Below are 27,828 nucleotides of genomic sequence, written 5' to 3'. Positions count from 1 at the left end.
GAATTTCCCTATGGGCTTGCTTCGCAAGAAGAAAGCCCATAGGGAAATCTCCGGGGACCTCTTTTAAATGCTGGCGGTGGGGAGCAAAGCCTTTCGCCCCCCCTCCGGCCTTCAGAAGAGGTCCAGGAAGGCCGGTGGGGGCCGAAAGGCTTTGCTCCCCACCGCCAGCATTTTAAAAGCGGTCCGGGATAGCAGGGAAGCGCGCTGCGCTTTCCCGCTATCCCGGACCGCTTTTAAAATGCTGGCCGTCGGGAGCAAAGACTTTTGCCCCCCGCCGGCCTTCAGAAGAGGTCCTGGACCTCTTCTGAAGGCCGGCGGGGGGCAAAAGTCTTTGCTCCCCCCGCCTGCCTTCCCGGGATAGCGGAGAAGCGCAGCGCGTTTCTCCGCTATCCCGGACGGCTTTTGAAGGCAGGCGGGGGGGGGGGAGCAAAGACTTTCGCCCACCGCCTGCCTTCAGAAGACCTCCGCTGTCCCGGGGGCTTTTAAAATGCTGGCGGTCGGCAGCAAAGCCCTCCTGTCCCCGGAGCTTGCGGGGCGGGAGGTGGGGAGAAGGGCTTTTCTTCCCACCGCCAGCCTTCAGAACAGCCTTCTGAAGGCTGGCGGTGGGAAGAAAAGCCCTTGTCCCCCCCCCAGCCTTCAGAAGAGGTCGGGGGACAGACTGTCTCCGGACCTGGTCTGAAGGCGGTTTCTATAGGAACGCATTGATTGATTTTCAATGCATTCCTATGGGAAACCGTGCTTCGCAAGACAAAAAACTCGCAAGAAGAAAAAACTTGCGGAACGAATTAATTTCGTCTTGCGAGGCACCACTGTAGTGCTTCAGTTAGGCCCTACAATCTACAAACAAGGGATAATAATAATAATGATAATAGTAGTAGTAGTAGTAGTAGTAATAGTTGTACCTGACTGGGTTGCCCCAGCCACTCTGGGGGGCTTTCAACATACATAAAAGCATAATAAAATATCAAACATTAAAAACTTCCTGATACAGGGCTGCCTTCAGATGTCTTCTAAAAGTCAGATAGTTGTTTATTTCCTTGACAATGTAGCTTTGAAGGAACAGGAAGCATTACAGAATATATTGGCAGGGTTGTGGTTTGTTGTTGGTTTTAAAAAAGCAAGAGTTCTAGTTACATTCATTTAAATAACATTTGAATTCCGTTTTTCATTCATCCTGTTGTACAGTTAAGCCCTTTATGGTATATTTCATATGAAGTAAACCTCTACCATTAGGGCAGACATAGGCAGTACTCCCGGGTGGCAGATTTTGGGTGTCATGAAAAGGGAGCAAATTGACACTTTATTTGTAATCGTTGCGTTTTATCAAATGCTGAGAGTTGTGCCTAATAAACAATACATTACTGTATAAAGTTTCAAGCTCCATCCACAGATTCCACATCTGGTTATTTTTATGTTTTGTTAAAATATTTAGCGCACAGCTCATTCTTCTGTTTTGTAAAAGGGTGGAGTTCTTTGGCCTAGATTTACTTTATGCACACCCAACTGTTTAAGCAAAAGAATGACTGCAAATTAATTCTTCTTCAGCTGCGTTCTCTTAGAATTCAGGATTTGGTACAGTGTTTGCACCAGATTTGGTGAAGTTTGAATCAGAATAAGAAAGGGGTGGGTGTTAAAAACAGTTTGTCCTTCCAGTGCTGTGCCCAGAGACTGGGACACTCTCCAATTTGGAGTGTATGTGGGTGCAAAGGAGCCAAATTGGGAAGATCACACCATTCTCCACGGACGCTTATTACAAATAGCCTTGGGTTATGACTAACATTTGAGCAAACAGCTAAAGAGGTGACTTAAGTGACTCTTGTCTTGGCAGGAATATCTCATTCTACAACTTGTAGGCAGTTTTTAAATGTCAGGTTTTAGGAAACATTCCAGATATAACATCATTGCTTATAAATGCGTGAGTGTTTGGGAGGACCGCTCCCTTTTCTGCCAACTCCATCCGGCCTAGGGGGCGGGGCCTGCACTCACTGCCACACCATAAGAGGCCTGACAGAGAGACCTCCGGGACACGGCTGCTGCTGCTGCTGCGCGCGTGAGTGTTTGGGAGGACCGCTCCCTCTCCTGCCAACTCCATCCGGCCTAGGGGGCGGGGCCTGCACTACCACTACAGTTTAGAGGCCTGAGCAGCTACCGGCAGCAATGGACAAAATGGTTGTAAATGTTTTAACCGCTTTTAATTTGCAGCACCTTAAATGGTGGTGGTTGTTTTTTATAATATTATATTATTTCATTATTTTATTTTTGCTTGGGGTGGGATAAGCATTTAGTTAGCACTATTGTTTCTTGTTTTGTTTTGTTTTGTTTTGTTTTGTTCTGTTCTGTTTTGTTTTATTATTATTATTATTCTGTTAAATTATTATATAGTTTGTATTTTGCGTTTTAAGGGGAAGGGTCATGGCTGCCTGGGAGTGGGCCTCAGCCAATAGATTGGGTGGGGCATGTTCCACAGGGGGGGATGTATTGGGACACCCGATCTCAGTGATCACGGGCAGGAGGAGGAGTTATGCTAAGACCAGACCATGTCATTACCGAGGAGGCTGGTTTAGTCGTTGTTTGAGGACTATCCCTGCCTCCAGGTCTGGTCCTGACCGGAAGGATACAGTAATCAGCAAGGGAAACCCACATGACCTGAAAGTGTTGCTGTGCAATGCCAGGTCAATGATGAATAAAACCACTGCCATCCACGACCTGATTGTGGATGGAGGATTTGACCTGGCATGTGTGACAGAGACCTGGTTGGATGAAGCAGATGGGCCTGTCCTTGCCGCTGCTTGCCCACCAGGTTTCTCTTACGCACAGCAACCCAGGTCATGTGGGCGGGGAGGGGGGGTTGCAGTGATTTTTAGGAAGTCATTAGTCTGCACCAGGCGTCCTATTGGGAAGACCCAGTTTTCTGAGTGCATGTTCTGGAAGTTGGGCAATAGGGGCAGTACAGGATTCCTACTGGTGTACCGACCTCCCCGCTGCACCAAGGATTCCCTGCCCGAGCTGCTTCAGGTCGTGGCGGATATGCTCCTGGAGACACCTAGCTTGGTTGTCCTGGGGGATTTTAACATCCATGCCGACACGACCTTACAAGGGGCCGCTCGGGACTTCGTGGAAAGCATGGCCTCCATGGGGCTGTCCCTGAATAAGTTTGGCCCAACTCATAGCCGTGGACATGCCTTAGACTTGGTGTTCACCCTATGGATGTTGGTGATCTGACACTAACTAAAAGCGAAACGAAAGAAGTGCCATGGTCAGATCACTTCCTGGTGCAACTGGACTTCTCCGCAACCCTTCCCCTCTGCAGGGAGGTGGGACCGATTCGGATGGTCCGCCCCCGCCACTTAATGGATCCAATTGGCTTCCAGAGAGTGGTAGGGGATGCTTTATCCCAAGTTGATGGCCTTTCAGCTGATTCCCTGGTGGCACGCTGGAATGCGGAGTTAACCAGGGCTATTGACTGTCTGGCTCCGAAGCGCCCTCTCCGATTGCATGGAGCCCGGACAGCCCCGTGGTTTTCCCCGGAGCTGAGGGTGATGAAACAATCGTTGAGACGGCTAGAGCGCCGGTGGCGAAAAACTCATTCTGAATCAGACCGGACACGGGTTAGAGCTCAACGTCGAGCCTACCAAGTGGCAATGGCGACGGCGAAGAGGGCCTTCTTCGCCGCCTCCATTGCATCTGCAGAAAACAGCAGCAGGAGACTTTTTCAGGTGGTTCGCAATCTATCGGAACCACCTGTACCACCGGGGCCTGGTAGGGACCCCAAGATCTCCTGCAATGCTTTTGCCAAGTTTTTTGCAGATAAAATCGCTCAGATTCAGAAGGAGGTAGACTCCACCGTGGGAGCAGGGCCAGGGCGGGAGAGTGCTAGAGTTCTGTCTGGTCCTGTTACATGGGATCAATTCCAATCTGTTACCTCCGAGGATGTGGACAGGCTGCTTGGACAAGTGAAACCGACCACCTGTCTCCTTGATCCTTGCCCATCCTGGCTGATAAAAGCAAGCCGGGAAGGGCTGGGCGATGGGCTCTGCGGGGTGGTGAATGCTTCCCTCTGTGAGGGAGCCTTCCCAGACCCGCTGAAAGAGGCGGTCATTAAACCGCTTCTTAAAAAAACATCTTTAGACCCGGCCAATTTGGCCAACTATCGCCCAGTCTCAAATCTGCCATTCTTGGGCAAGGTGATTGAGCGGGTGGTTGCTGAACAACTCCAAGCACGCCTGGAGGAAACGGACCATTTGGATCCCTTCCAATCGGGATTCAGGCCTCACCATGGGACTGAAACTGCCTTGGTCGCGCTGGTTGATGATCTCCGGCGGGCTAGGGACAAAGGTGAGAGCTGTTTCCTAGTTCTGCTGGATCTCTCAGCGGCCTTTGACACCATCGACCATAACATCCTTCTGGACCGTCTAGAGGGGCTGGGAGCTGGGGGCACTGTCATACAGTGGTTCCGCTCCTTCCTCCTGGGCCGTGTCCAGAAAGTGGTGGTGGGGGATGAGTGTTCAGACCCCTGGGCTCTCACTTGTGGGGTGCCTCAGGGTTCTGTCCTCTCCCCCATGCTTTTTAATATCTATATGAAGCCGCTGGGAGAGATCATCAGGGGGTTTGGACTGGGTGTTCATCAGTATGCAGATGACACCCAGCTCTACCTCTCCTTTAAATCAGAACCAGTGAAGGCAGTGAAGGTCCTGTGTGAGTGCCTGGAGGCGGTTGGAGGATGGATGGCGGCTAACAGATTGAGGTTGAATCCTGACAAGACAGAAGTACTGTTTTTGGGGGACAGGGAGCGGGTTGGTGTGGGGGATTCCCTGGTCTTGAATGGGGTAACTGTGCCCCTGAAGGACCAGGTGCGCAGCCTGGGAGTCATTTTGGACTCACAGCTGTCCATGGAGGCGCAGGTTAACTCTGTGTCCAGGGCAGCTGTCTACCAGCTCCACCTGGTACGCAGGCTAAGACCCTACCTGCCCGCAAACTGTCTCGCCAGAGTGGTGCATGCTCTAGTTATCTCACGCTTGGACTACTGCAACGCGCTCTACGTGGGGCTACCTTTGAAGGTGACCCGGAAACTGCAATTAATCCAGAATGCGGCAGCTAGACTGGTGACTGGGAGTGGCCGCCGGGACCACATAACACCGGTTCTGAGAGATCTGCATTGGCTCCCAGTACGTTTCCGAGCACGATTCAAAGTGTTGGTGTTGACCTTTAAAGCCCTAAACGGCCTCGGTCCTGTATACCTGAAGGAGCGTCTCCACCCCCATCGTTCAGCCCGGACACTGAGATCCAGCGCCGAGGGCCTTCTGGCGGTTCCCTCATTGCGAGAAGTGAGGTTACAGGGAACCAGACAGAGGGCCTTCTCGGTAGTGGCGCCCGCCCTGTGGAACGCCCTCCCATCAGATGTCAAAGAGATAAATAATTACCTGACATTCAGAAGACATCTTAAGGCAGCCCTGTTCAGGGAAGTTTTTAATATGTAACGCTGTATTGTTTTTAACACTGATTGGGAGCCGCCCAGAGTGGCTGGGGAAACTCAGCCAGATGGGCGGGGTATAAATAATAAATTATTATTATTATTATTAAACATGTTAAAGCAATACATGGCGTGTGGTGGGTTATGTGGATGTTTTGCGGCGACTGCTCACCGAAACAGGACTGACAAAAAAGCTTTCTACGATTGCGTGAGTTGGGGTAATCCACTTAAAGTTCTGGGATTTTGCCAAAGGATGAGAGAGCTGCATTACCTTTTGTCAAGTTTGTTCATCTTTAAGAGTGCTACAAGGCTCTGATACGCCGCCTCTCCAAATGTACTTTTCATGGATCATTCGTGATTATTTGTGCCCATTCGTGCCATAAGCACAGCCCCACATAATCCTGCTTTCAATGCTACTTAGGCCTGCAAAAGATTTAGGGTGATCCAGTTGTGTGCCCAGGCGGAGACCCCCCAACCCCAGGCGACACCTGGGTGAAATAATGACTCGTGACAACGTGTTACAGGATTAAAATTGGCCACAACTTTATTCAACTTTCAGATGAAAGAAGAACTTGGCTTAGGCATTGGGCGTTTATCCCTCCCAGTCCCCAGCCAGGGATCTGGGGCACATCAGGGTTAACTAATCTGTCTGGGGATTGGGCCGGCTCTGGAAAACATATGTTTAAGCAGAGAGCCCACCTCCCATTTCACCGCAGCACAGGGAAGTGCACTGACAACCTTTCAGCGTCTGGCCAGTGACTCTCCTCAACACAACCCCTTTAATGGGGAACCCTGGGATCGCTGCCGTGGGGGGGCATGTGTCACTGTTTCACGCCCCCCCCCCAATTTGGGGAAGATTTGTTGTTTAGTCATTTAGTCGTGTCCGACGACTCCTCTTCTTCTTCTTCTTCTTCTTCTTCTTCTTCTTCTTCTTCTTCTTCTTCTTCTTCTTCCTGTGGTACCTCGGGTTACATACGCTTCAGGTTACATACGCTTCAGGTTACAGACTCCGCTAACCCAGAAATATTACCTCGGGTTAAGAACTTTGCTTCAGGATGAGAAGAGAAATCGTGCGGCGGCAGCAGGAGGCCCCATTAGCTAAAGTGGTACCTCAGGTTAAGAACAGTTTCAGGTTAAGAACGGACCTCCAGAACGAATTAAGTTCTTAAGCCGAGGTACCGCTGTATTATTAAACAAAGGGAGGTTAGGGCAGGTGAAGTTCTGGAGCCAACTGAGAGCTCCCAGGTAGACTCCACCACCTTTTATGCTTAAAGAGCAGATGCTACCCTTACCTTTTCTGCTCCCCTGGCTCCTCCTATCCAGTCGCAATTGGTTATTTGAACTGAGGTTTGGTGAGAACCTCAAGGTTCATGACTTGGGGAGGCAGTCCAGGAGCACTCTGCCGGGAGTCACATAGGATCGGGGGCGCTGCACGTGGGCACGCAAAGGGCACCCTCCATTTGATGTGGAGAGCGGTCATTCCAATCAGTGCATATTCTGTAACTTCCTGCTGAAATCCCATTGCTTCTCATACCACAATGTCCAAGAGCGAGTGGGTTGCTCCACTTTTCTTGCACTACAGCCCCTCCGGGGAGCAATAATGTGCCAACATTCGGGGAGCATTGCAGAACAATTAATAAAACAGATTCCATCCCCCACTAACGCACTATTATTGTGTCCAGAACATGACTCAGAATACACCACCCACAACAGAACACCAATCTGAAGGAGCACACAAATTGAATGCGGATCACCTTTGTTATTAACCAAGCTAGTTTGAGCCAAGCCGCTAGGCTAAAAGAAAAAGTTAACTGAAACAAGAAAGGCAATTCCTGAATTAAAATATACAAAGAAGGTCACAGAAGCAGCAAACGATGTTTAGTAAGATGCAGTTATCCCTGAACATAAAATCTATAGAAAGACATGGATTATAGAAAGACATGGATATTGTTCTTGCTTCTGATGTAAGCACGGTGCCAGGAATTATTTTACATTCATGTATTCAAAGTTAAAGGGTGGGTTGCGATGATCGCTGAAAGTCGACTGTTAAGTCTGCTGCTGGTAGCTGGGTAGAAATTAGCCCAAATCTGTCAGTGGTTTAAAAAATTGATTATGGTAGCTTGCTTCTAGCATAACATGCAATAGATGCTGCAAGATAAATACAGCAAAAGCAAATTGGCCCAAGAATGATCCACGATCATATGTGGTGGACCTGTAAGGTAATAAAAGCATTCTGGGAGATGATATATAATGAAATGAAAAAAAAGTTTAAAATAGCTTTTGTTAAGAAACAAGAAGCTTTTCTATTAGGAATTACAGGTACTGACATACCAAAGGAGCAGAAAAGACTCTTTATGTATGGAACAACAGCGGCCTGGATGTTACAAGTCTCTACCAGAGAAGAATGGCAAACATGCAGAGTTGGCAAAGCTGACTTGAAAACTCAGAAACCAAGAGGATAAAAACTTTACAAAAGAATGGGGAAAATTTATAAGTTACCTAGGAGACCACTGTAAGCAGATGGTAACAAGAGCAGGATTTTGACTCACTTGTAGTATAAAAAATATTATGGATAATATGGTTCAATATATAAATTGGAGTACATATGAATATGCAGTTGTAGATTTTAAAAATGAGACCCCATGGAGGAAATGGGGGGAAGTCTCGAGATTCGGAGAATCTCTTTACATAGGTATGTTTTTACTAATTTGTGTTTATTTGTACTTTGTAAAACCAATTAATTTTTTTTAAAATGATCCACGATGACTACAAATAGGTTTTTGTGCATAAACCTGCCCTACTGATAACATAAAAACTAGAAGGCAGCTCTGGTGTTATTGGAATGCATAGAAGTTCCTTAAACACTCAAATAGGCTGCCTAACAAATGCTCAGTGCTCTCATCTGTGGGCAAAAGATTCCTGTGCTATGTACTGAAGTTCTCACCCTGGGCCAGCAAGGGGATACTGTAGATAGTTTTCACTCAGGTCCACATATGCAAATAAGGGATTGAAAGTGACGTTCAGTGATTGGATAGTTACAGAAAGTGGTTACTGTTGCATTGTAGTGGGCTGGCTGAACCTTCAGTTCAGTTCTGTTCTGGCCTGTGAATAAACAAGAGCTGTTTGAAGAATCGCTGTGTCGTCTGATATGTTCACCCACAACTTAACATCCTGCATTACAGGGGGTTGGACTAGATGACCCTTGTGGTCCCGTCCAACTTCACAATTCTGTGATTCTGTGATTTGCAGGTATCAGGAGAGAGCAAGCAGGCACTGGAGGTAGTGAGGTTCCCCTCCTGCCCTAACAAGTGATCAGACCTATGGAGCCGATAGGCAAGCTACTGGAGGATTCCCCATGTACATAAATGATAACCATGCTGCCTTCTCTGCTGCTATCAGCCCCCCAAAAGGGACCTGTGTGTTCACAGGCCAGTTTCTTCTCTAACATAAAAGAATGAAAATACAGTGTAAAGGACTAAAGCTCAACACACATTCGCTTCTGCAACAGATCACCTGCACTGCGGCAAAAGCCCAGAGTGTTTACAATGCTTACATTTTGGTTCGGCTCCTATTAATAAAGTTAATACAGTGGAGCCTCAGTTTTCAAACTTAATCTGTTCTGGAAGACTGTTCAGCTTCTGAAAAGTTCAAAAACTGAGGATCAATGGGGTGGCTGCAAAGTCAATGGGAAAAAATGAAAAACGCACCTCGGAAGCCGTTCGGTTTCCAAAAATCATTTGAAAACAGAAGCATTTACTTTCAGGTTGTCGGCGTTCAGGTTCTGAATTGTTCGGCCTCCAAAGCAATCGACAACCGTGGTTCCATTGTACTTGAAAGTCAGCACAATATGCATGCAGAAAAATCTAAAAATCCTATTAACCGCTGAGCATTTCCACAAGGAGTCACTGTTGGTCCAACCACAGACAGAACAGAGAAGTACGTAAGTGGAGGTTGTCCTATGAATACGCTTGGTTTTGAAAACAGGCCAGCAGTTTGTAGTATCTGCGGCATGAGGATAGCAACAGAACACTTGCTTTCAAAACACCCATGAACCCACAAACACACTATCTTATTCCTATGGCCCTGGCGTTTTCACAGGAGCAAGCCCTGGAGACAAAGGGCAATTGGGAGAGGAGAGTGGAGGAGGGCAGGATCCCTCCTGACCCCACAAATATCCAATGTCTATGTTACAATTTGCAGCCAGTTCCAGACAGTCTGAAGTTTGCAAGCTGCAGGCAGTGGCTTCTTAAGAATTTTAATTTTTTTTTTAAAAAGGTCCTCTTGAGGCACTTGGGCAGTGGTGTCCAAACTGTTTTCAAAGAGGGCCAGATTTGATGAAGTGAAGGGCCATGGGGGCTGACCAAAGAGCCACCCGAAGTTGTTGAACTGACTGGTGGGCCAAATTAGGCCCCCGAAACAGACTTCGGACATGCCTACATTAGGGGGATCTGGGGGTCTGTAAGAGCCCCTTTTGAATGAGACACTGAGGTTTTGTTAAAACCCTTGGCTCACCAAAGCTCCCTTTTGTTCATAAAAGACACATACAGTGGTACCTCAGGTTACATATGCTTCAGGTTACATACGCTCCAGGTTACAGACTCCGCTAACCCAGAAATAGTGCTTCAGGTTAAGAACTTTGCTTCAGGATGAGAACAGAAATCGTGCTCCTGCAGCAGCAGGAGGCCCCATTAGCTAAAGTGGTGCTTCAGGTTAAGAACAGTTTCAGGTTAAGTACGGACCTCCGGAACGAATTAAGATCTTAACCCGAGGTACCACTGTAGTCCAGTTGCTGCTTGGTTGCTGGAGAAACTTGATGGAGGCATTTGGGAGTGAACTTCTGAGAGTAAACGTTTGGGAGTAAACTGACCATGCCAGCCAAACCAAGGACAACTCACCCTTAGTATGTAGTGTAATAAACAAAAATATGCCCTTATTCCCTTATGGGGAAAACAAGTGTCCTTTGCAGGTTCTCCATTGGTCGGAGAAAATAACAGAGGCCAACCAGATAATATTGAGAAGCAAAGCAGCTAGTAAGCCTGATCTTTATTGAACTGTTGCAACAGGGTCCCCCTTCACACGCCGGAGAAGGAGGAGGAACCCGAACCAAGGTTATATAGACATTTTAAATTGCCCGCCCTGGAGTCCAAGACCACACCCAGACACATCATACCTACATCACAGAAAGGGCTGTCCACAACAGAAATCTGAGTGCGTTGTTTACCTCCTATCTGGGAGGTTACCTGTTAATGCTTACTTGATTGGATACCCTGGGGAACCTGGCCAGTCTTTTGTAGTGATAAATACTTAGTTCCTGAGCCAGGTCACAGGCTCACCCTATTCATACACAGACATACCCTTAAAACAGGATTTGTGAAGGAAACGACAATGGGGAGGCTTTTCAATTTTCCTTGACCTTGCAGAGAAATCATTTGGTCAGCTTGGGAGTCAAAATGGTTTTCAGGGCTATTTTCCTGTGCTGCTTCAGACGTGCGATTTATATATTTATGTACATGTTTGCTTGGTACATTTATGAACATTTATTATATATATAAGACCTTAATTTTTTTATTTCAGTAGGCTTCAGAACTTTATCCATGCAGGCATTTTTTAGTAAAAAGCAAGAAGCCTTTGAAGAGCCGACACATCAAGCTGCAGACGTGGACATCGCAGAAAGTTGTATCCAATGGGTTTTCTTGCCAGCTACCCTCTGCAGATGTCTGGGGGCTTCTGACTGGATTTTACAGTGGTACCTCGGGTTACATATGCTTCAGGTTACATACGCTTCAGGTTACAGACTCTGCTAACCCAGAAATAGTGCTTCAGGTTAAGAACTTTGCTTCAGGATGAGAACAGAAATCGTGCTCTGGCAGCGCGGTGGCAGCAGGAGGCCCCATTAGCTAAAGTGGTGCTTCAGGTTAAGAACAGTTTCAGGTTAAGAACGGACCTCCGGAACGAATTAAGTACATAACCCGAGGTACCACTGTATATGTAAATTTTTGTGTGTGTGTAAACCCTATAAAATCTCCAGGTGGACAACACCTAGGGGTTCAGCTTTTGGGAAATATCCTACTGCATCTTACTTTGCGCAAAGTAATAAAATTGCTGGACTCTCTCTCTCTTTCCTCTGGCTCCTGTGTCTAATTGGCAAGATCCAGGAAGAAAAGGTTTTTTAAACCTGCAACACTTTCACTCACCTGAAGATTCAAGCCCTCCACTTGGAGGGGGCCAAGCAAACCTGGAGACTTCAGGCTTTTGAACAATCTGGTTTTTGGTATGCATCAGTTAAAGCTATGGTTTTCCCAGTCGTGATGTATGGAAGTGAGAGCTGGACCATAAAGAAGGCTGATCGCCGAAGAATGGATGCTTTTGAATTATGGTGCTGGAGGAGACTCTTGAGAGTCCCATGGACTGCAAGAAGATCAAACCTCTGCATTCTGAAGGAAATCAGCCCTGAGTGCTCACTGGAAGGACAGATCCTGAAGCTGAGGCTCCAATACTTTGGCCACCTCATGAGAAGAGAAGACTCCCTGGAAAAGACCCTGAAGTTGGGAAAGACTGAGGGCACAAGGAGAAGGGGACGACAGAGGACGAGATGGTTGGACAGTGTTCTCGAAGCTACCAGCATGAGTCCACAGGAGGCAGCGGAAGACAGGAGTGCCTGGCGTGCTCTGGTCCAGGGGGTCACGAAGGGTCGGGCACGACTAAACGACTAAACAACAACAACATGCATCAAGCTGCAAGGGCCAAACTGCACACGAGTGGTTGCATTTAAGAGGTCTTAAAAAAGAAAACCAGCTGTGGGGAACATCTAAAAGGGTGAGAGTCATGGCATCTAGTGAGGGGTAGCAATTCTTTCTCTCCTGCCATAATTCTTGCCTCCTAAAGTTACTGTCTGTTGCAGGAGGAAAACGGCCCCAAAACACCTTCACTTTTTCTGTCAAAATAGCAGGTGGGGGAAATATTTTCAATGAAAGATGACTAACTTCCTGTCTTGTGTCCTGAAGCCCATCAATTGTATCTGCTGTTTTAAAACAAATAAATCAATACCGGACGTATTCTGTGCAATCAGATATTTACCAAATCTAGTAATCTGGGTCTTAACTGAGCCATGTCTACCACTGCCTTGGTAGAGAAAATTGGAAAGCGTTTATTGAATACATGGGAAATAATTGTGTACAGTTGAAAACGTTGGCAGCATAAAGATAAATTCAACAGTGTAAATAGTCTTTGATGGATGCAATAATGGATTACTGAATGATATAGTTTTTGTAAAATATGTAGGGATTTATGGGGAAACATGGAAAGAGAAGAAGGGAAGTCGTTGATATTTCAAGGATGTAAAAATGAGTATTTTAAATTGTAACACAAAAATTTAATTATTCTTTTTTATAAAAATACATAAATACCTTGATCCTTACCTTCACCGACAGAGTTAATCTTTGTGGTGATTTCCAGCGTCTGAATTTCAGGCATGAGTATGAGGAGAGACGGGCTCGTTTTCCACAAGTGTACAAAAATGTATGATTCATGCCATTATTCACACAGCTATTAATGAAGATGAGCTATCCTATGTCTGGCCTCAAGTCCTTAATTGGGCATTAATCATGTAATTCTGGGAGTTAGTAGCCAATAGAGGATACATATGATGGAAAAAAGAACTGGCACCTCTTTTTTAAAAAAAAGAAAAAGCAGCCAGCAGTAACTTAAAAATCAGCTTTCCTTTATTATTCCTTTTAGGATTGTCACGGTGGACCACACAGTTTGCCCTAAGAAGCATACATCAAATCTCTGGTAAGGAACGTGATTCCTTGCCTTCATCAGAATCTTTGTTGAGGTTGAATGGGGTCTGATTCATCAAGGTTATTTAAATCACAAGCAAGCAGGTGCAGACAGAGCAGTATGAGGAAGAATGTGTCACAGAAGTCAAAGGAATGTGCCTGGATTTTTAAAGAACACACTAGGCGTTTCCAGGTTACCTACGGTGGTAGTTAGCCAACTTTTACTTTGAGTAGATCTACTGAAATTCACATGGGCAGCTTGAAACACAGCAAGGTCACTATCCTCTGCTGCCTTACAAGTCGCATTCTTACATTGCTGTTGTTGTTGTTGTTGTTGTTTAGTCGTTTAGTCGTGTCCGACTCTTCGTGACCCCATGGACCAGAGCACGCCAGGCACTCCTGTCTTCCACTGCCTCTCACAGGTTGGTCAAACTCATGCTGGTAGCTTCGAGAACACTGTCCAACCATCTTGTCCTCTGTCGTCCCCTTCTCCTTGTGCCCTCCATCTTTCCCAACATCAGGGTCTTTTCCAGGGAGTCTTCTCTTCTCATGAGGTGGCCAAAGTATTGGAGTCTCAACTTCAGGATCTGTCCTTCCAGTGAGCACTCAGGGCTGATTTCCTCTAGAATGGATAGGTTTGATCTTCTTGCAGTCCATGGGACTCTCAAGAGTCTCCTCCAGCACCTTAATTCAAAAGCATCAATTCTTTGGCAATCAGTCTTCTTTATGGTCCAGCTCTCACTTCCATACATCACGACTGGGAAAACGATAGCTTTAATTATACGGACCTTCGTCAGCAAGGTGATGTCTCTGCTTTTTAAGATGCTGTCTAGGTTTGTCATTGCTTTTCTCCCAAGAAGCAGGCGTCTTTTAATTTCGTGGCTGCTGTCACCATCTGCAGTGATCATGGAGCCCAAGAAAGTAAAATCTCTCACAGCCTCCATTTCTTCCCCTACTATTTGCCAGGAGGTGATGGGACCAGTGGCCATGATCTTCGTTTTTTTGATGTTGAGCTTCAGACCATATTTTGCGCTCTCCTCTTTCACCCTCAGGGGTACATTGCTGTACATGGTGCTTTTTTTTTCTGGGAGGGGACTCAGGTATGCATACCCCTAAACATTTTGTGAATCTAAGTTTGGCCTCATTGAGGGGCAGTATTTCAATATGAGTAGGAAAATGAGAGTACCCCTAAACATTTATTTTTAAGGAAAAAAAGCACTGGCTGTACAGACCAGAGAAGTGGCAGGAATGTCTTTCTTCCCCAGACCTAACCTGTGTCTGCACATGGACAATGGTAGCCTGAAATGTACACATCTCAGTTTAAGGCTCAGTGTGTCTTGGCTGCTAACAAGAAGGTTGGTGGTTTGAGGCCGCCCAGGGATGGTTGGTGGCAGAATTCCTGCATTGCTGGGGGTTGGACTAGATGACCCTCGGGTCCCTTCCAACTCTAAAATTCTATTATTATTATTATTATTATTATTATTATTATTATTATTATTATTTGTACCCCGCCCACCTGGCTAGGCCCCCCCCAGCCACTCTGGGCAGCTTGCAACAAAGATTAAAAATACATCACAAAATGTCACACATTAAAACCTTCCCTGAACAGGGCTGCCTTCAGATGTTTTCTAAAAGTCAGGTAGTTGTTTATCTCTTTGACATCTGATGGGAGGGCGTTCCACAGGGCGGGTGCCACTACCGAGAAGGCCCTGTAGCTTTGCTTCTCGCAGTGAGGGAACCGCCAGAAGGCCCTTGGCACTGGACCTCAGTGTCCGGTCAGAATGATGGGGGTGGAAATGCTCCTTCAGATATACTGGGCCAAGGCTTCCATTTTCAAATCAGATGGAACCTGCTTTGTGGGGAAAATGCATCAAATAGGAGTATTTCTCAAGACGGTACAGAATACCTATGGAGTTTGGGTATGGAATGACATGCGCACTTGGACTTTGAACACCAGTGAACTCCTAGGGGTGGAGAGGTCTTCAGCCCCCTAAATATTTACTGGTAGGGGGCTGGGCCCCCTTGATGTTGAACGGGCAGAAGGGGCCGAGCACAGTGCAGTTCAATGGCTGTTTCATCCTGAGGAAGCCTCCTCCCGGCGATGCAAGCCATGTGTGTGTGATGTCATACGCATGATGTCACATCGAGGGCGCATTGCCCAATGATGCGGTATCATATGCACAAAACATGTGCCGCTGCCCCCCAAATCTTGGGTGCAAGATGGTGCCTCTGGGTTGGTATGCCCCGGCCTCCGTCATGTTTATTAATTTCAGTGGGCCTACTTTTGAGTAAAACCTAGTTGACTATCACCCACTGGATGACTGCTAGATTCTGGAGCACCTGCAACTGAAGGTGGATCCTTGCTCACCTGAATTACTAACAATGAGGTTTTCTTCACCTTTACTGACTAGTATCCTCTCAGATGTCAAGGAGAAGAACAGTCGTCTGTTCAGGAAAGACCAATACATTCATAGATACTTTTCAGTTTGCTGTACAGGTAAGAATTTGACATTGAATTGGCAAGCTGATGAAAACATAACAGGGCCACTGTGAAACAAGAGAGGAATCAGCAGAACTAGGAAAAGGGTCTTGAATGCAAATCTAAGGTGGTAACATGAACACACACCCTGGGGGAAAAATTGAATGAGGCCTGAGGTTGCTTAGAAGCCATGAGATGGTCAGTTGGAAAATAAAAACAGAATTCTGGGAGGGATGGAAGTATAGCTATCTGGCTCCCACTGTTTGAAACTGAGCTATGAAAGATAGGAGCTAAATGGCACCTGAAACCGAGGTTATGGGCGCAACAACGAAATGCCTAGGTGTGCTTTTTTAGAACAATACAGTGCTGGAAATGAATTAACTGCAGCTAAAATATTGTGTTCATTTTTCGCATGGTCTAGCCTTCCCCTGCCCATCCCACTAATATTCCTAAGAGGGTCTCTTCTCCAGGCTTCAGAGAGTAGCTGGAAGTGGGGAGGCAGAAAAAGGTCCTCCTTTCCTTCCACTCTGAGGTTTAATCTGAAATCTTAGGCGCCCAGAGCTCAGAAACTGCTCATGCTAATGAAATTCCGTGTCGCAAAATGCGCCTAGAACAATGGGAGTTTCGAACACTGCTGGCCCCTAAGCAGAAATGGTTCTGTCAGAAGGGAGGATACAGGTTAACAGTACACTGTCATTCCTGATTTTTCACCAATGATCCATAACCAATTACTGTATTTTTCGCTCTATAACACGCACCTGACCATAATACGCACGTAGTTTTTAGAGGAGGAAAATCCGTAGGCATGCCACCCGTAGGCATTCCCTCCATAACACGCACAGACATTTCCCCTTACTTTTTAGAAGGGAAAAAGTGAGTGTTATGGTGCAAAAAATATGATACATGCACATCAAGCAGCACCAGAATGATGCCATTTTGAGCAAAATTCCTGCCAATCTGGGGCCACCAGCAAACCAAAAAAGGGAGTTTAAAAAAAGCCCTTCTGTTAAGTACAGTAGTTACTTAAGATGCAGGTAAGCAGCGGTTAACTGTAAACACCATTTTATTTCAGTTTTGAAGAACTCACACATGTAAAAAAAAGACCCATTGCATCAACATGTCCCTCTCTGTTAAACACAGAAAATGCATTTTTTTATTATTAAAAAAAACAGCCTGGGATTTAAGAAATTACAGCATTTTAAGACTGTGGAACAGGAACACTGTGGATTTCAGTCAGGTACAAAAGTGTCACAAATATTTACAATGACAGCATCTTGTAAGACAACACTTCAAATGCAGCATAAAAAAAGAGGACTATACAGTGAATAAGTTATTGAGCGGCATATAGAAATAGTGGCATCAAAACAAATAACTTGGGGGATAATTATGCAACCCCAGTCTGTGCCTGCAATTCTCATGAAGGTTTTATTGCATAGTGTTCTGCATTCACAGAGGCTACAAGAAATACAACTCTGAGGGGGGGGGAATTATTTTAGAAACAGTCATACTGCCAGGAAACAAGGTTTTACACAACTTTAGCAAGACAATGCCCAGTGTCATAACATACTTTCCCATTTATAAAAAGGCCCAACCTTCCAGGACAAATTCATATGATATATGCATACAAAAATGATGTTTACAGAGACCCAAGCCTCATCCATTTCACAATCGTGCAATGGGAGATGCCCAACAGTGAACACGAGGCCAAGATATTTCACACAGACCACAGGATGAACTGCAAAAAGACATCCTGACTACTGTATGTAATTTAACTGATGAGAGCCAATACACAGACTAGAAGTACTATTAATGTGAAAATTAAATGCTAATGATGAAAACTGGAGTTACTGGCTTCAACTTATACACATTTAGAGTGAAAAGATCTGGGTGGTACAAATTTACATGACTGCACAAAATTTACTGAACGCGTTACTTCGAAGGAATCCAGAAAGGTTCTTTGTAAAACTACAAGGCGCTGCTCGTTTTTGCCAGCTCAGAAGTCACTGCTGATATTTCACCTGAGTCTCAGGAGCAACTTGAACTTGTTAAGGCAGCTTCTTTGGGGAAGGATGCCCCAGGAAGCCCCATCGCTCTCGCACAACATCACCAAACAGCCTTCTGGATTTTAACTATTATCCGTTTTCTGTGACTAGTTAAAACTCTGCGTATGATGCACGCGCACGCCCACAGACACATGCTGCCAGACGCAGCCCTTGCTCAGGAACTGCTGAGGTAAATGGGAGTTCTGCAAGAGGCCTTGCGCAACCGTCAAACACTTATTTACAAAGATGAAATGCTAATGTCAAGTAGCTGCCACAAAGCCCAATGGAAATGTTTCCCCACATTGTATTAACTGCTGAATATTTCTGAGTGAAGCCTGTGTACGGCAATCGTATTCAGTCAAGTGACATAGTGTTATGTCATTTTTAAAAAATGCAAACTTTGCCTTTCCTAACTTGCATTCTGTTTAATCATCACTTTGCAAGAGTTAATTCACACTAAGCCAGCTGGCGCCTCTCTGGAAGTCTAGCACAGGATGCAAAATTATTTATGTTCCACAAAGTGGCTCGCCTACCCACAAAATCAGGCACTTGAATACATAGGTTTGGGGCAATTTATGCTGCCAAAATCCAGAGTTGTACAGGACATGAAAATGGCATTGTTGTCTTCCTCGTTCTTATATATTTGAAGGCAAGGACTTGGCCATTGGTTGCACATATGCATAAAAGTTGCATATTTTCACACGTCTTCAGAGCATAACATTGTTCAAACATCCATCGAGGTCAAGCCCATAAATAATTTTGAATTTTTTATACTGACGTCTATCCTTTTTGCACTATAAGGGTTGCGCAGATTAGCAGCCTCATTCATGCTGAACTAATCATTTCTTTGCACAGGAACCTTGGCAATATTATATCATTTGCATATTTGCTGGCGAAGTGGAAACTGCTATGTTATATGCATGAATAAAAATTAAATAATTGTTTTTATTTAAATAAAAATAAAAAAGAACCTGGACGACACACTGGTCTTAGTTTTAAAAACATCACTGCAGGACAATCACAACAAAATTATAGATGAAAAAAGAAAGAAAATGAAATGTCCTGAACTATATATACATACACCATACAACTGATTGAAAAGAGAAGTAGAATTCTTTTTCACAAATAGCACAATAACTTTGCTGTTCAGTTGTTGTAGGCATTTTCCGTTCAAGGGCTGGTGTAATCCTCGTCACATCCTAGGAAGTGAATCCACATGAATAATAAAAGTCATATTCCTATGACAAGGCTACGGTGTGAAAAAACCATCTTCAGACTATGCCATTCTGCACACCCACATTTTTTATTCTGTAGTATGGCTGAAATCTGCACAAGAAACACAGGAAGGAAGATATTTTTGGCAACCTAGTTCTCCAGCTTCATTTAAGCTCCAATGTGCCACCTCTTCCTGCCTTTTAAAAAACACAGGTCTGCTATTACGACGACTGAAAATACAGCTTCGCTGTCCTTTTCCATGTTCAAAGTTACTTGTATCCCTGCAAAACATGCTGCGGAAATACATTGTCTGAGCACATTCATTCGAAAACCGGAAGAGAGCTGCGGCAACCAAAGTATTTTCTTTTCATTTTTTTGGGAAAAGGTAAATCACGGAAAAATGGGTGCAAGATTTCGTTTCTTATCTGAACCGTCAAATAAACATTAGAGCTCTGAATTTTCCTGTTCGTTTTCCTCAAGCAAGGACTTGCCGACATTTCCATTACCACTCGAAGTCACGTCACCATTGGCCTGGAGTTCTTCCGGTTTGCGTTGTGCAAAGGTATAGATCTCACTGTCAGTCAGTATCGTAAAAGAGGACTCCTCCATGCTAGGCACTTTGGATATTTTCCTGATCGGAGGCGGCGAAGGGGCCGTACTCACTGGCCCAGTAAAAGGCTGGTACACGCCTATTTCGGCATTTTCCGGTTTGATAGAGTCATCCAGCAAGTGCCCATAAACCATGGTGTCATCAATAACTGCATAGATATGAGACTCGTTCTTTTTCCTCTTTTTGAATATTCCCTGCTTTCCAGGCAACTGGGTGTTGACGTTACCGTTATACACTCCTATGGCTGGAGTCTGGTTTTCCTGTTTTTTTCTGGTGGAATAAAGAAACAAAGCAAGAAACGTTAAAAATAACGCTGCTTTTGCATTTACAGCCGTATCTCCGTTCAACTTCCAAATGTTCAGAAACCAAAGTGTGGCCTCTGATTAGCTGGAGAAAGCTCCTGCAGCCAATCAGAAGCCCCATCGGACGTTCGGCTTCCAAAAATGGTTCGCAAACCAGAATGGTCACTTCTGGGTTTGCGGCGTTTGGGAGCCAAAACATTTGGGAACTAAGCTGTTCAAAAACCAAGGTACAACTGTACTGCACATACACACACTTTCTCTTTAATCATTTCGATCTGCAAAGCATAGGAAGCAAGTGCTAGTTTGCCCAGTTATAAAAAAGGGTCTTATTTAATTATAAACTTGCATTCTCTGCCCGGCTACCCAAAAAGAGCTAGGTCTACATCTACAGACATTTGCCAGAGTGATCAATTGTTACCTTAGACAAATGCTAGACCCTAACCCCAAATCCTGCTTTTCCAACCTCCACTCCCAGGTAGGCATTTAGATCTAAATACTCCCTGTAATATCCACTTTAGGTAAAGGTAAAGAGACACCTGACTATTAGGTCCAGTCCTGATTGACTCTGGGATTACGGCACTCATCTCGCTTTACTGACCAAGGAAGCCGGCGTACAGATTCTGGGTCTTGTGGCCAGCATAACTAAGCCACTTCTGGCGAACCAGAGCAGTGCACAGAAATGCTGTTTACCTTCCCGCCAGAGCGGTACCTATTTATCTACTTGCACTTTGATGTGCTTTCAAACTACAAGGTTGGCAGGAGCAGGGACCAAGCAACAGGAGCTCACCCCGTCACGGGGATTCAAACCACCAACCTTCTGATCAGCAAGTCCTAGGCTCTGTGGTTTAACCCACAGTGCCACCCGCATTTAGTTTGGCCAATTAGCCCATCCAGTTTGTTTAGAACATCCTTTATTCTGCCTTTCATATGTACATATTGCAGCCTGCCAGCGGCCTGATAGTTTCACTGGTTGTTTTGCAGGTCCAGAAAGAAGTTTACTCTAGCCCCAGGGAGCCACTGGCAGTGCTTGAAATTAGCCAGGCGCCAGGGGCGTTTTGCAAACGGCCGGCCCCTCCAGCTTTCTTAAACAAGGTTAAGCAGAAGAACTTATTTGCTGCATTTATATCCCACCTTTTTCTCCAAGAAGTACATGGTTCAACCCCCTCACCAGTTAATCTCTACAACAACCCTGCAAGATAGGTTGAGAGGCTGTGATTGGCCCAAGGTCACTCTGTGAACTTCATGACTGAGTGGGGACTTGAACCCTGATCTCCCAGGTCCCAGTCCAACACTCTACACCACACTGGCTTCCTAGAGTACTTCTGCTATGTAAATTAGGTAGGTATATGGCGATATAAATATATGGTGATAGCAAAAAGGCACTTAGAGAAGGATCTGAAATATTTTCCTTGAAACTTGAGTTTGGTTTATTCTGGATTGTTTTATTTGATGGTTTAATGTGTTATAAACCTCCTTGAGTTTTTATTTTTAATAGAAAGTGATACAGAAATTAAATTATTATTATTATTATTAATAGCAACAGTGCCCAGACATTCTGTTGTGGTGACTGTAGTCAAGGTTTAAGTTGTCATTCGGCAATTAGCTTATATATCTGAGTTTCTAACACTGGCCACTGGGAAAGGCTGGCAGGCTGAGTCTGGTTTGATGAGTCTGAAGTTGCACAGTATAAATCATCTTCCTTTTAACTTAAAAATTAGCTGTTTTTATACAGTGGTACCTCGGATGTCAAACGGAATCTATTCTGGAAGTCCGTTCGACTTCCAAAACGTTTGGGAACCAAGGCGCAGCTTCTGATTGGCTGCAGGAAGCTCCTGCAGCCAATCGGAAGCCCCGCCAGACGTTCAGGTTCCAAAGAACATTCGCAAACCAGAACACTCACTTCCGGGTTTGCGGCGTTCGGGAGCCAAAATGTTTGAGTACCAAGGCGTTCAGGATCCAAGGTATGACTACATTAACCAAGACAACAGCAAGTATAAAACACTCAATTTGGCCCAGAAGCTTCATGGAATAAAAATAGCTAAAGGGAGAGGAATTGAACTTGAAGATAACCAGGTGACAGCAAAAACTGCAAATTGTTTAGCAGGTGCAATTAGAATAAGATCTGTTATTTGATTATTGATGTAAACCTCTAGAATACATTTTGCATAGCTAAGCCTTTACCCCTATCTTTAGTGCATTTTATTTTATTTTATTTTATTGCTATGGCTATGGCTAGTGACTGATGCAAATAAAGATTCTTCTAATCTGAAGCTTCGTGGAATAAAAACAACTATAAGGAAATTGAACTTAACAGGAAAGGAGTTATATAGCTATGGGGACTGTGCTAAAAAGGCCTTGGGCTGCATGGCCGCCAGCCTATCTCAGCCTAACATGTATCACAGTATTTTAATATTCTTTTAGAAGCCGCCCAGATGGGTGGGGTATAAATAAATAAATAAATTATTATTATTATTATTATTATTATTATTATTATTATTATATCTCAAGATGGAGCGTTGAATTTCCCACTTTATTTTCACATAGGGAACCATGTGAAATAGCCACCCTGCAAAAACACTGCTGTCAGATAACACCCTAATTTTAGCGTTTCCTCTGGTGTAACTTCATTTTATATGTCTCCCCGTTCACATAGTATGGGAAGATACACACATCTCAAAAATAAACGTGACTCAGAACTCTTAAGAGTTCATATGGGCTAAAGTCTTCGTGACATTGGCCCAAGTGCCTCTGAATGGGGGCAAACTACAGACATGAATCACTGCTTCATCACAATGTGACTTCCACAAGCAGAAGAGAATTGGGAAACTTGGGTCTCTCCCTTCCTGACTGTATTCTGACCGAGACAGCCAAGGGGGTTGCTTTGGAGGGGTGGCATTTGTTGGTGCTGGTAAAGGGAAACTTGCATGAAGAGAGGTCAAGAAGTCTGTGGTGGAAACCATCAAGTTCAACCAACCATCTATATTAAATTGGAGTCGCCTTAAACAGGGAATGAGGGAAAAAATTACTTTTAGAAGAAATGATTCATAACAAGCAGGCATTATTGGGAGAGAGAAGTTGGAACAGTTTTGGCAAGTTTTCAAGCACTAAGAAATAAATCTCAGGGGAAGAACTTGTCCTTCAAGAGGACCAATTAGAATTCAGCCTTAAAAATCATTGCTAGTCACCTCCTGCTACAAAACGGACTTCTGGGGGAGGCTGCCAGGGGTCTGAATTGATTGCTTACAGAGGGCACTTTATGTTAGGCCACAGGTGGCCCATTTCTGCCTTAAGGTGTGCAAATAGAGCTCTTGCGCCAGTTAACATGCAGCCAGTGTGTGTGCCAGGACGACAAATTTCCTGCTGCGATTTCTGCCCCGATGCCATCGGCACAGCAAGTTCTAACAGCTCAGGTCACATCTTAAGTAGGAAGAGATCGAAGCACGTTCAAGGCTCCAGTTCACAAAGGAATAACGTTCAGGGTTCCCTGGTTTGGCGCCTGCAATACTCTGTTAAAACCTGGGTCTGCCTCAGGCAAAAAGGGGATATTTTAATCTGCACCGAAAACCTCTGAGAACAAGAGAAACCTACTTCTTCCTCTTAGTGCAGAATATGGCAAGCCCGATCGTTGATAGCAGTGCGAGTCCGCCAACCACCACGCCGATTATGACTGCCAAACCTGCAAAAAGTTAAAGTGAGACATTCAGTGATATACAGTCGGAGCATAGCTGTCAACTTACAGATTTGAAAATAAGGGACCAGCAGCCTTGAAAATAAGGGATCAGCAGCCAAAATAAGGGATTTTCCAAGCACAACTTCTTTCAACTTCAACTTTCAACTTCTGAGCCCCTCCGAGCCAAAGGCAGAAAGCCCAGCAAGCAGCCAAACGAAGCCTCAAGCGGTGGTTCCCACAACGCAGCAACCCAGCAAAGGGGATGCAGCAAGGAAAACTACCGTCACCTCTCCGCTGGGAAGCGCTGAGCAAAGGCGAGTCCCCAGGCAACGCGGCTGATTTGATCAGCACAAGGCATGCAAGCTCCACCCCCCAGTCGTTCTTAGACTCCTTTATTGGGTGAGCAACTCAGCCAAGCAACACCGTTGGAGCCTCCCTCCTCCCTGGCCGGCAGGGAGGGAGGGAGAGGAGCTGCTTCCTTTGAAACCCGGTTAATTTAAGGGACATCATCAATAAGGGACAGCAGCGGGACATGGCACTGGGAGAAGGGACTGTCCCACCAAATAAGGGACGCTTGACAGCTATGAGTCGAAGAGGTGGCTCGTCTTGTCCTGTTTCACAGTCGCTGCATTCGCTCGCTTCTGAAACATTTCAGATTTTTATGAGCGTGTGCACATAGACACACAATCCAAAGAACAAAAGAAAAGAGATAGAAGGGGGTCTGGAAGGGAAGGAGTTAAGCTGTGGGGTTCTCTCCTGACTAACTTTCATGCCATGCATTTAACACTTGGGAGAGATTTACAATTGAAAATCCATAGATTGCAATTTAGTACACACACTCGGGGAAGGCGGTGGGAGGAAATACACAGCAACTTGTATTTCAGGAGAATTTCAACAAATGCAAGACGGTCCGTCCAGTAGTTAACAGCTGGATGGTGGGAAGGGGAAGAGAGAAATAAAAGTGATGGGAAATCGCAAGAAGTTACGCAACTGCAAAAGAGTCATGCACAAGATGTTCTCTCTTTTAAAAAATGTTCCCACGTATGACATCCCGAATAGAATAGAAAAAGAAGTTTAGATAATATAATCTCTCAACTGCTATGACTATCTAGCCTCATTTGAAAGTTCACAGCTGTGACAGGAAATATGTTCCAGATTTGCTCTTCAGCACCATGAATATTTATACACTAAAAAAGCGAAGTTATTCCCTTCTATATGCAATGTTCCCAGGTAGTTGCCATGTTTCAACGGGGAGTTTCACTAAAAGCACCCCTGAACATTTCTGCCATGGTTACGCCATTAAAATATGAACCATGTGTGTCTTTGTTTGGATGGATATAAACAAAGGGTGTGTGTGTGCCATAAATAAGACAGAAATGAGATCGTGTCAACAAAAGAAAAAAATCTCTATGGAAAACGGCGTTCTAAAATTTCCTGCTCTTGGGCACCATCTGGTGTTGCATGTTTATAGCACGTTCCATTCGCTGTTTCTTTACTAATGCAGCAGAGTCCTCCGATAGCGCCATCCCATTTTACACAAAGTTAACAGTTTATGGTAACAAATGAAGCACAGGCAAACTTGCACCTTACACCCAACAGGTTTTCCTCGCTTTCCAGGCTCTGGGAAGGTTGTGCGAGGGCCCTGGGAGCTGACAGAGTCCCACATACACCTCCTTCCCAAATCCTTGTAAGCAACCCCCCCCCCACCTTGCAGGCTGGCGGGGGAAGTGGTCCAGTGGTTTGGGGGATACAAGCTTGGGCAAAAAAAATGAGAGGCACAAATACAAGATGGGTGACACCTGGCTTGAGAGCAGTACATGTGAAAAGGATCTAGGAGTCTTGGTTGACCACAAACTTGACATGAGCCAACAGTGTGACGCGGCAGCTAAAAAAGCCAATGCAATTCTGGGCTGCATCAATAGGAGTATAGCATCTAGATCAAGGGAAGTAATAGTGCCACTGTATTCTGCTCTGGTCAGACCTCACCTGGAGTACTGTGTCCAGTTCTGGGCACCACAGTTCAAGAAGGACACTGACAAACTGGAACGTGTCCAGAGGAGGGCAACCAAAATGGTCAAAGGCCTGGAAACGATGCCTTATGAGGAACGGCTAAGGGAGCTGGGCATGTTTAGCCTGGAGAAGAGGAGGTTAAGGGGCGATATGATAGCCATGTTCAAATATATAAAAGGATGTCACATAGAGGAGGGAGAAAGGTTGTTTTCTGCTGCTCCAGAGAAGCGGACATGGAGCAATGGATCCAAACTACAAGAAAGAAGATTCCACCTAAACATTAGGAAGAACTTCCTGACAGTAAGAGCTGTTCGACAGTGGAATTTGCTGCCAAGGAGTGTGGTGGAGTCTCCTTCTTTGGAGGTCTTTAAGCAGAGGCTTGACAACCATATGTCAGGAGTGCTCTGATGGTGTTTCCTGCTTGGCAGGGGGTTGGACTCGATGGCCCTTGTGGTCTCTTCCAACTCTATGATTCTATGATAAGCTTGCTGAAAGCAGCCGAAAAGATGCTCAACATAGGTAGAAGAAGTGCGTAAGAGAAGGAAGTCCATGTTGACAGCTAGGAACTACAGTGGTACCTTGGTTCTCAAACGCCTTGGTTCCGAAACGCCAAAAACCAGGAAGTAAGTGTTCCGGTTTCCGAACATTTTTCAGAAGCCAAGTGTCCAATGTGGCTGTCGGCTATTGTTTCCAGGGTGCCTGCACCAATCAGAAGCTGCGTCTTGGATTTTGAACATTTCGGAAGTCACGACTTCCGGAACAGATTAAGTTCGGCGCTTTCGTTTTGCTATTTATTTCACATTTTTGTTTTTGAGGCTTTTCCGGTTCATTTGTTTTTGCGACTATGTGGAGCCCAGTTCAGCTACTGATTGGTTGGTTGGTTGGTTGGTTGGTTGGTTGGTTGATTGTGTGACTGCGGAAATGGATAAAAGCCCCCCATCCAAACAATGACGATCGTCAGTGCAAGTAAGAAAAAAAAAAGAATTTTAATTTTTATCATCTACAACACTGTCTTATTTATTTTATGGTACAGTACACTGATTATTGCTTTCATTTTATGGATCAATGGTCTCGTTAGATAGTAAAATTCATGTTAAATTGCTGTTTTAGGGGTTGTTTTTAAAAGTCTGGAACGGATTAATTACTTTCTACAGGAAAGTGTGCCTTGGTTTTGGAACGCTTTGGTTTTGGAACGGACTTCTGGAACGGATTGAGTTTGAGAACCAAGGTACCATTGTAGCCCAGGAAATTAACCCCTGTGTGACTGAAACCAGGTAGAAAGTTCTTCCCCAACTCTGTAGGTTCATGGGAAAAGAACAAAGAACTGAAAGATGAACAATTGTCAGAACAGAACCTCCCTTTGGTTATTGTGAAACAACGCACAACATGTGGTACCTCACCTGCTTTTTTCTGAACGAACTTCACCCTGAACTGCATGCTCAGTTGTTGATTGGTCGCCGGCTTACAGTTAGTGATGTTTACCCAGAAATGATGCTTCAGATCGAGAGTTTGAGGTAGTTTCTGATCTTCGCGGCGCACGGTTTCTTCCGCATTCGGTCTCTGTTCCTGAATATAGATGTTCGCCCGGCTCTGTACACAAGTAACACCCATACGGTCCTTCAGGAACGACAGCTGCGCAACTTGTTTTGCCGGGACGGTGATGTTCCAATAGACAGATGTGAAAGGAGGCAGACCTTCCAGCCAGTTAGGAGTCTGCAGGTAAACTTCGGTTTTTGGATCTGGAGTAACGCTGAATACACACTCTTCTGCGGGGGCACAAAAAAACAAATGTGCGAAGTCATTACTGCCCTTTACTTCCCCCATGGCAAAACAAAATAAACCCTTTGTGAAAGAAAGCTTAGCCATCTCAAAGACATGCAGATCCTGCAATTTAAGCTGTGCTAAAAAAAAATTGTGTACACCCCGCACAAAGGAATCTGCCTGGTTTCACATCCCACTGAATCACTTCTCATAGAGTCACAGAATTGTAGAGTTGGTCACCTATGTCATACGTGTGGAGGAAAAGCTTAAACACATAGCAGTTCCCCAAAAAGTAGACCAGAGGCAATTGTACTTCATCCAGCAAAGCTTTACTGCTACTGAAGGCAACTGAGCATAATGGTCACAAATCCAATACATTCAGGATTGGCACAGTCCATAAGAAAATCCAGTTGCAGCAGACTTAACTAACTTACAATTACTTAACTTATGATAAGACAAAGGTGGATTTGATTTAAATCGAATAGATTTAA

At 45.0% G+C, this 27,828-nt stretch overlaps 1 protein-coding gene across 2 annotated transcripts in view; it reads right to left on the bottom strand.

The window, feature by feature from the left end:
• Nucleotides 1-16,772: 16,772 nt before the first annotated feature.
• The window catches only part of CDCP1 (CUB domain containing protein 1), a 44,904-nt gene continuing 33,848 nt past the window's right edge, over nucleotides 16,773-27,828 (bottom strand). For both annotated transcript variants that reach the window (XM_053410181.1, XM_053410182.1), the window contains exons 7-9: nucleotides 26,977-27,342; nucleotides 23,485-23,572; nucleotides 16,773-19,864 (exon numbers count right to left, since the gene is read on the bottom strand). In XM_053410181.1, coding sequence (XP_053266156.1) covers nucleotides 19,429-19,864; nucleotides 23,485-23,572; nucleotides 26,977-27,342 — 890 coding nt within the window. In that variant the 3' untranslated portion in view covers nucleotides 16,773-19,428. The remainder of the gene's footprint in view (nucleotides 19,865-23,484; nucleotides 23,573-26,976; nucleotides 27,343-27,828) is intronic.

Source organism: Podarcis raffonei, chromosome 12, assembly GCF_027172205.1.
Source record: "Podarcis raffonei isolate rPodRaf1 chromosome 12, rPodRaf1.pri, whole genome shotgun sequence".
Classification (NCBI taxonomy): domain Eukaryota; kingdom Metazoa; phylum Chordata; class Lepidosauria; order Squamata; family Lacertidae; genus Podarcis; species Podarcis raffonei.
This window is presented reverse-complemented; position numbering and strand designations above follow the sequence as displayed.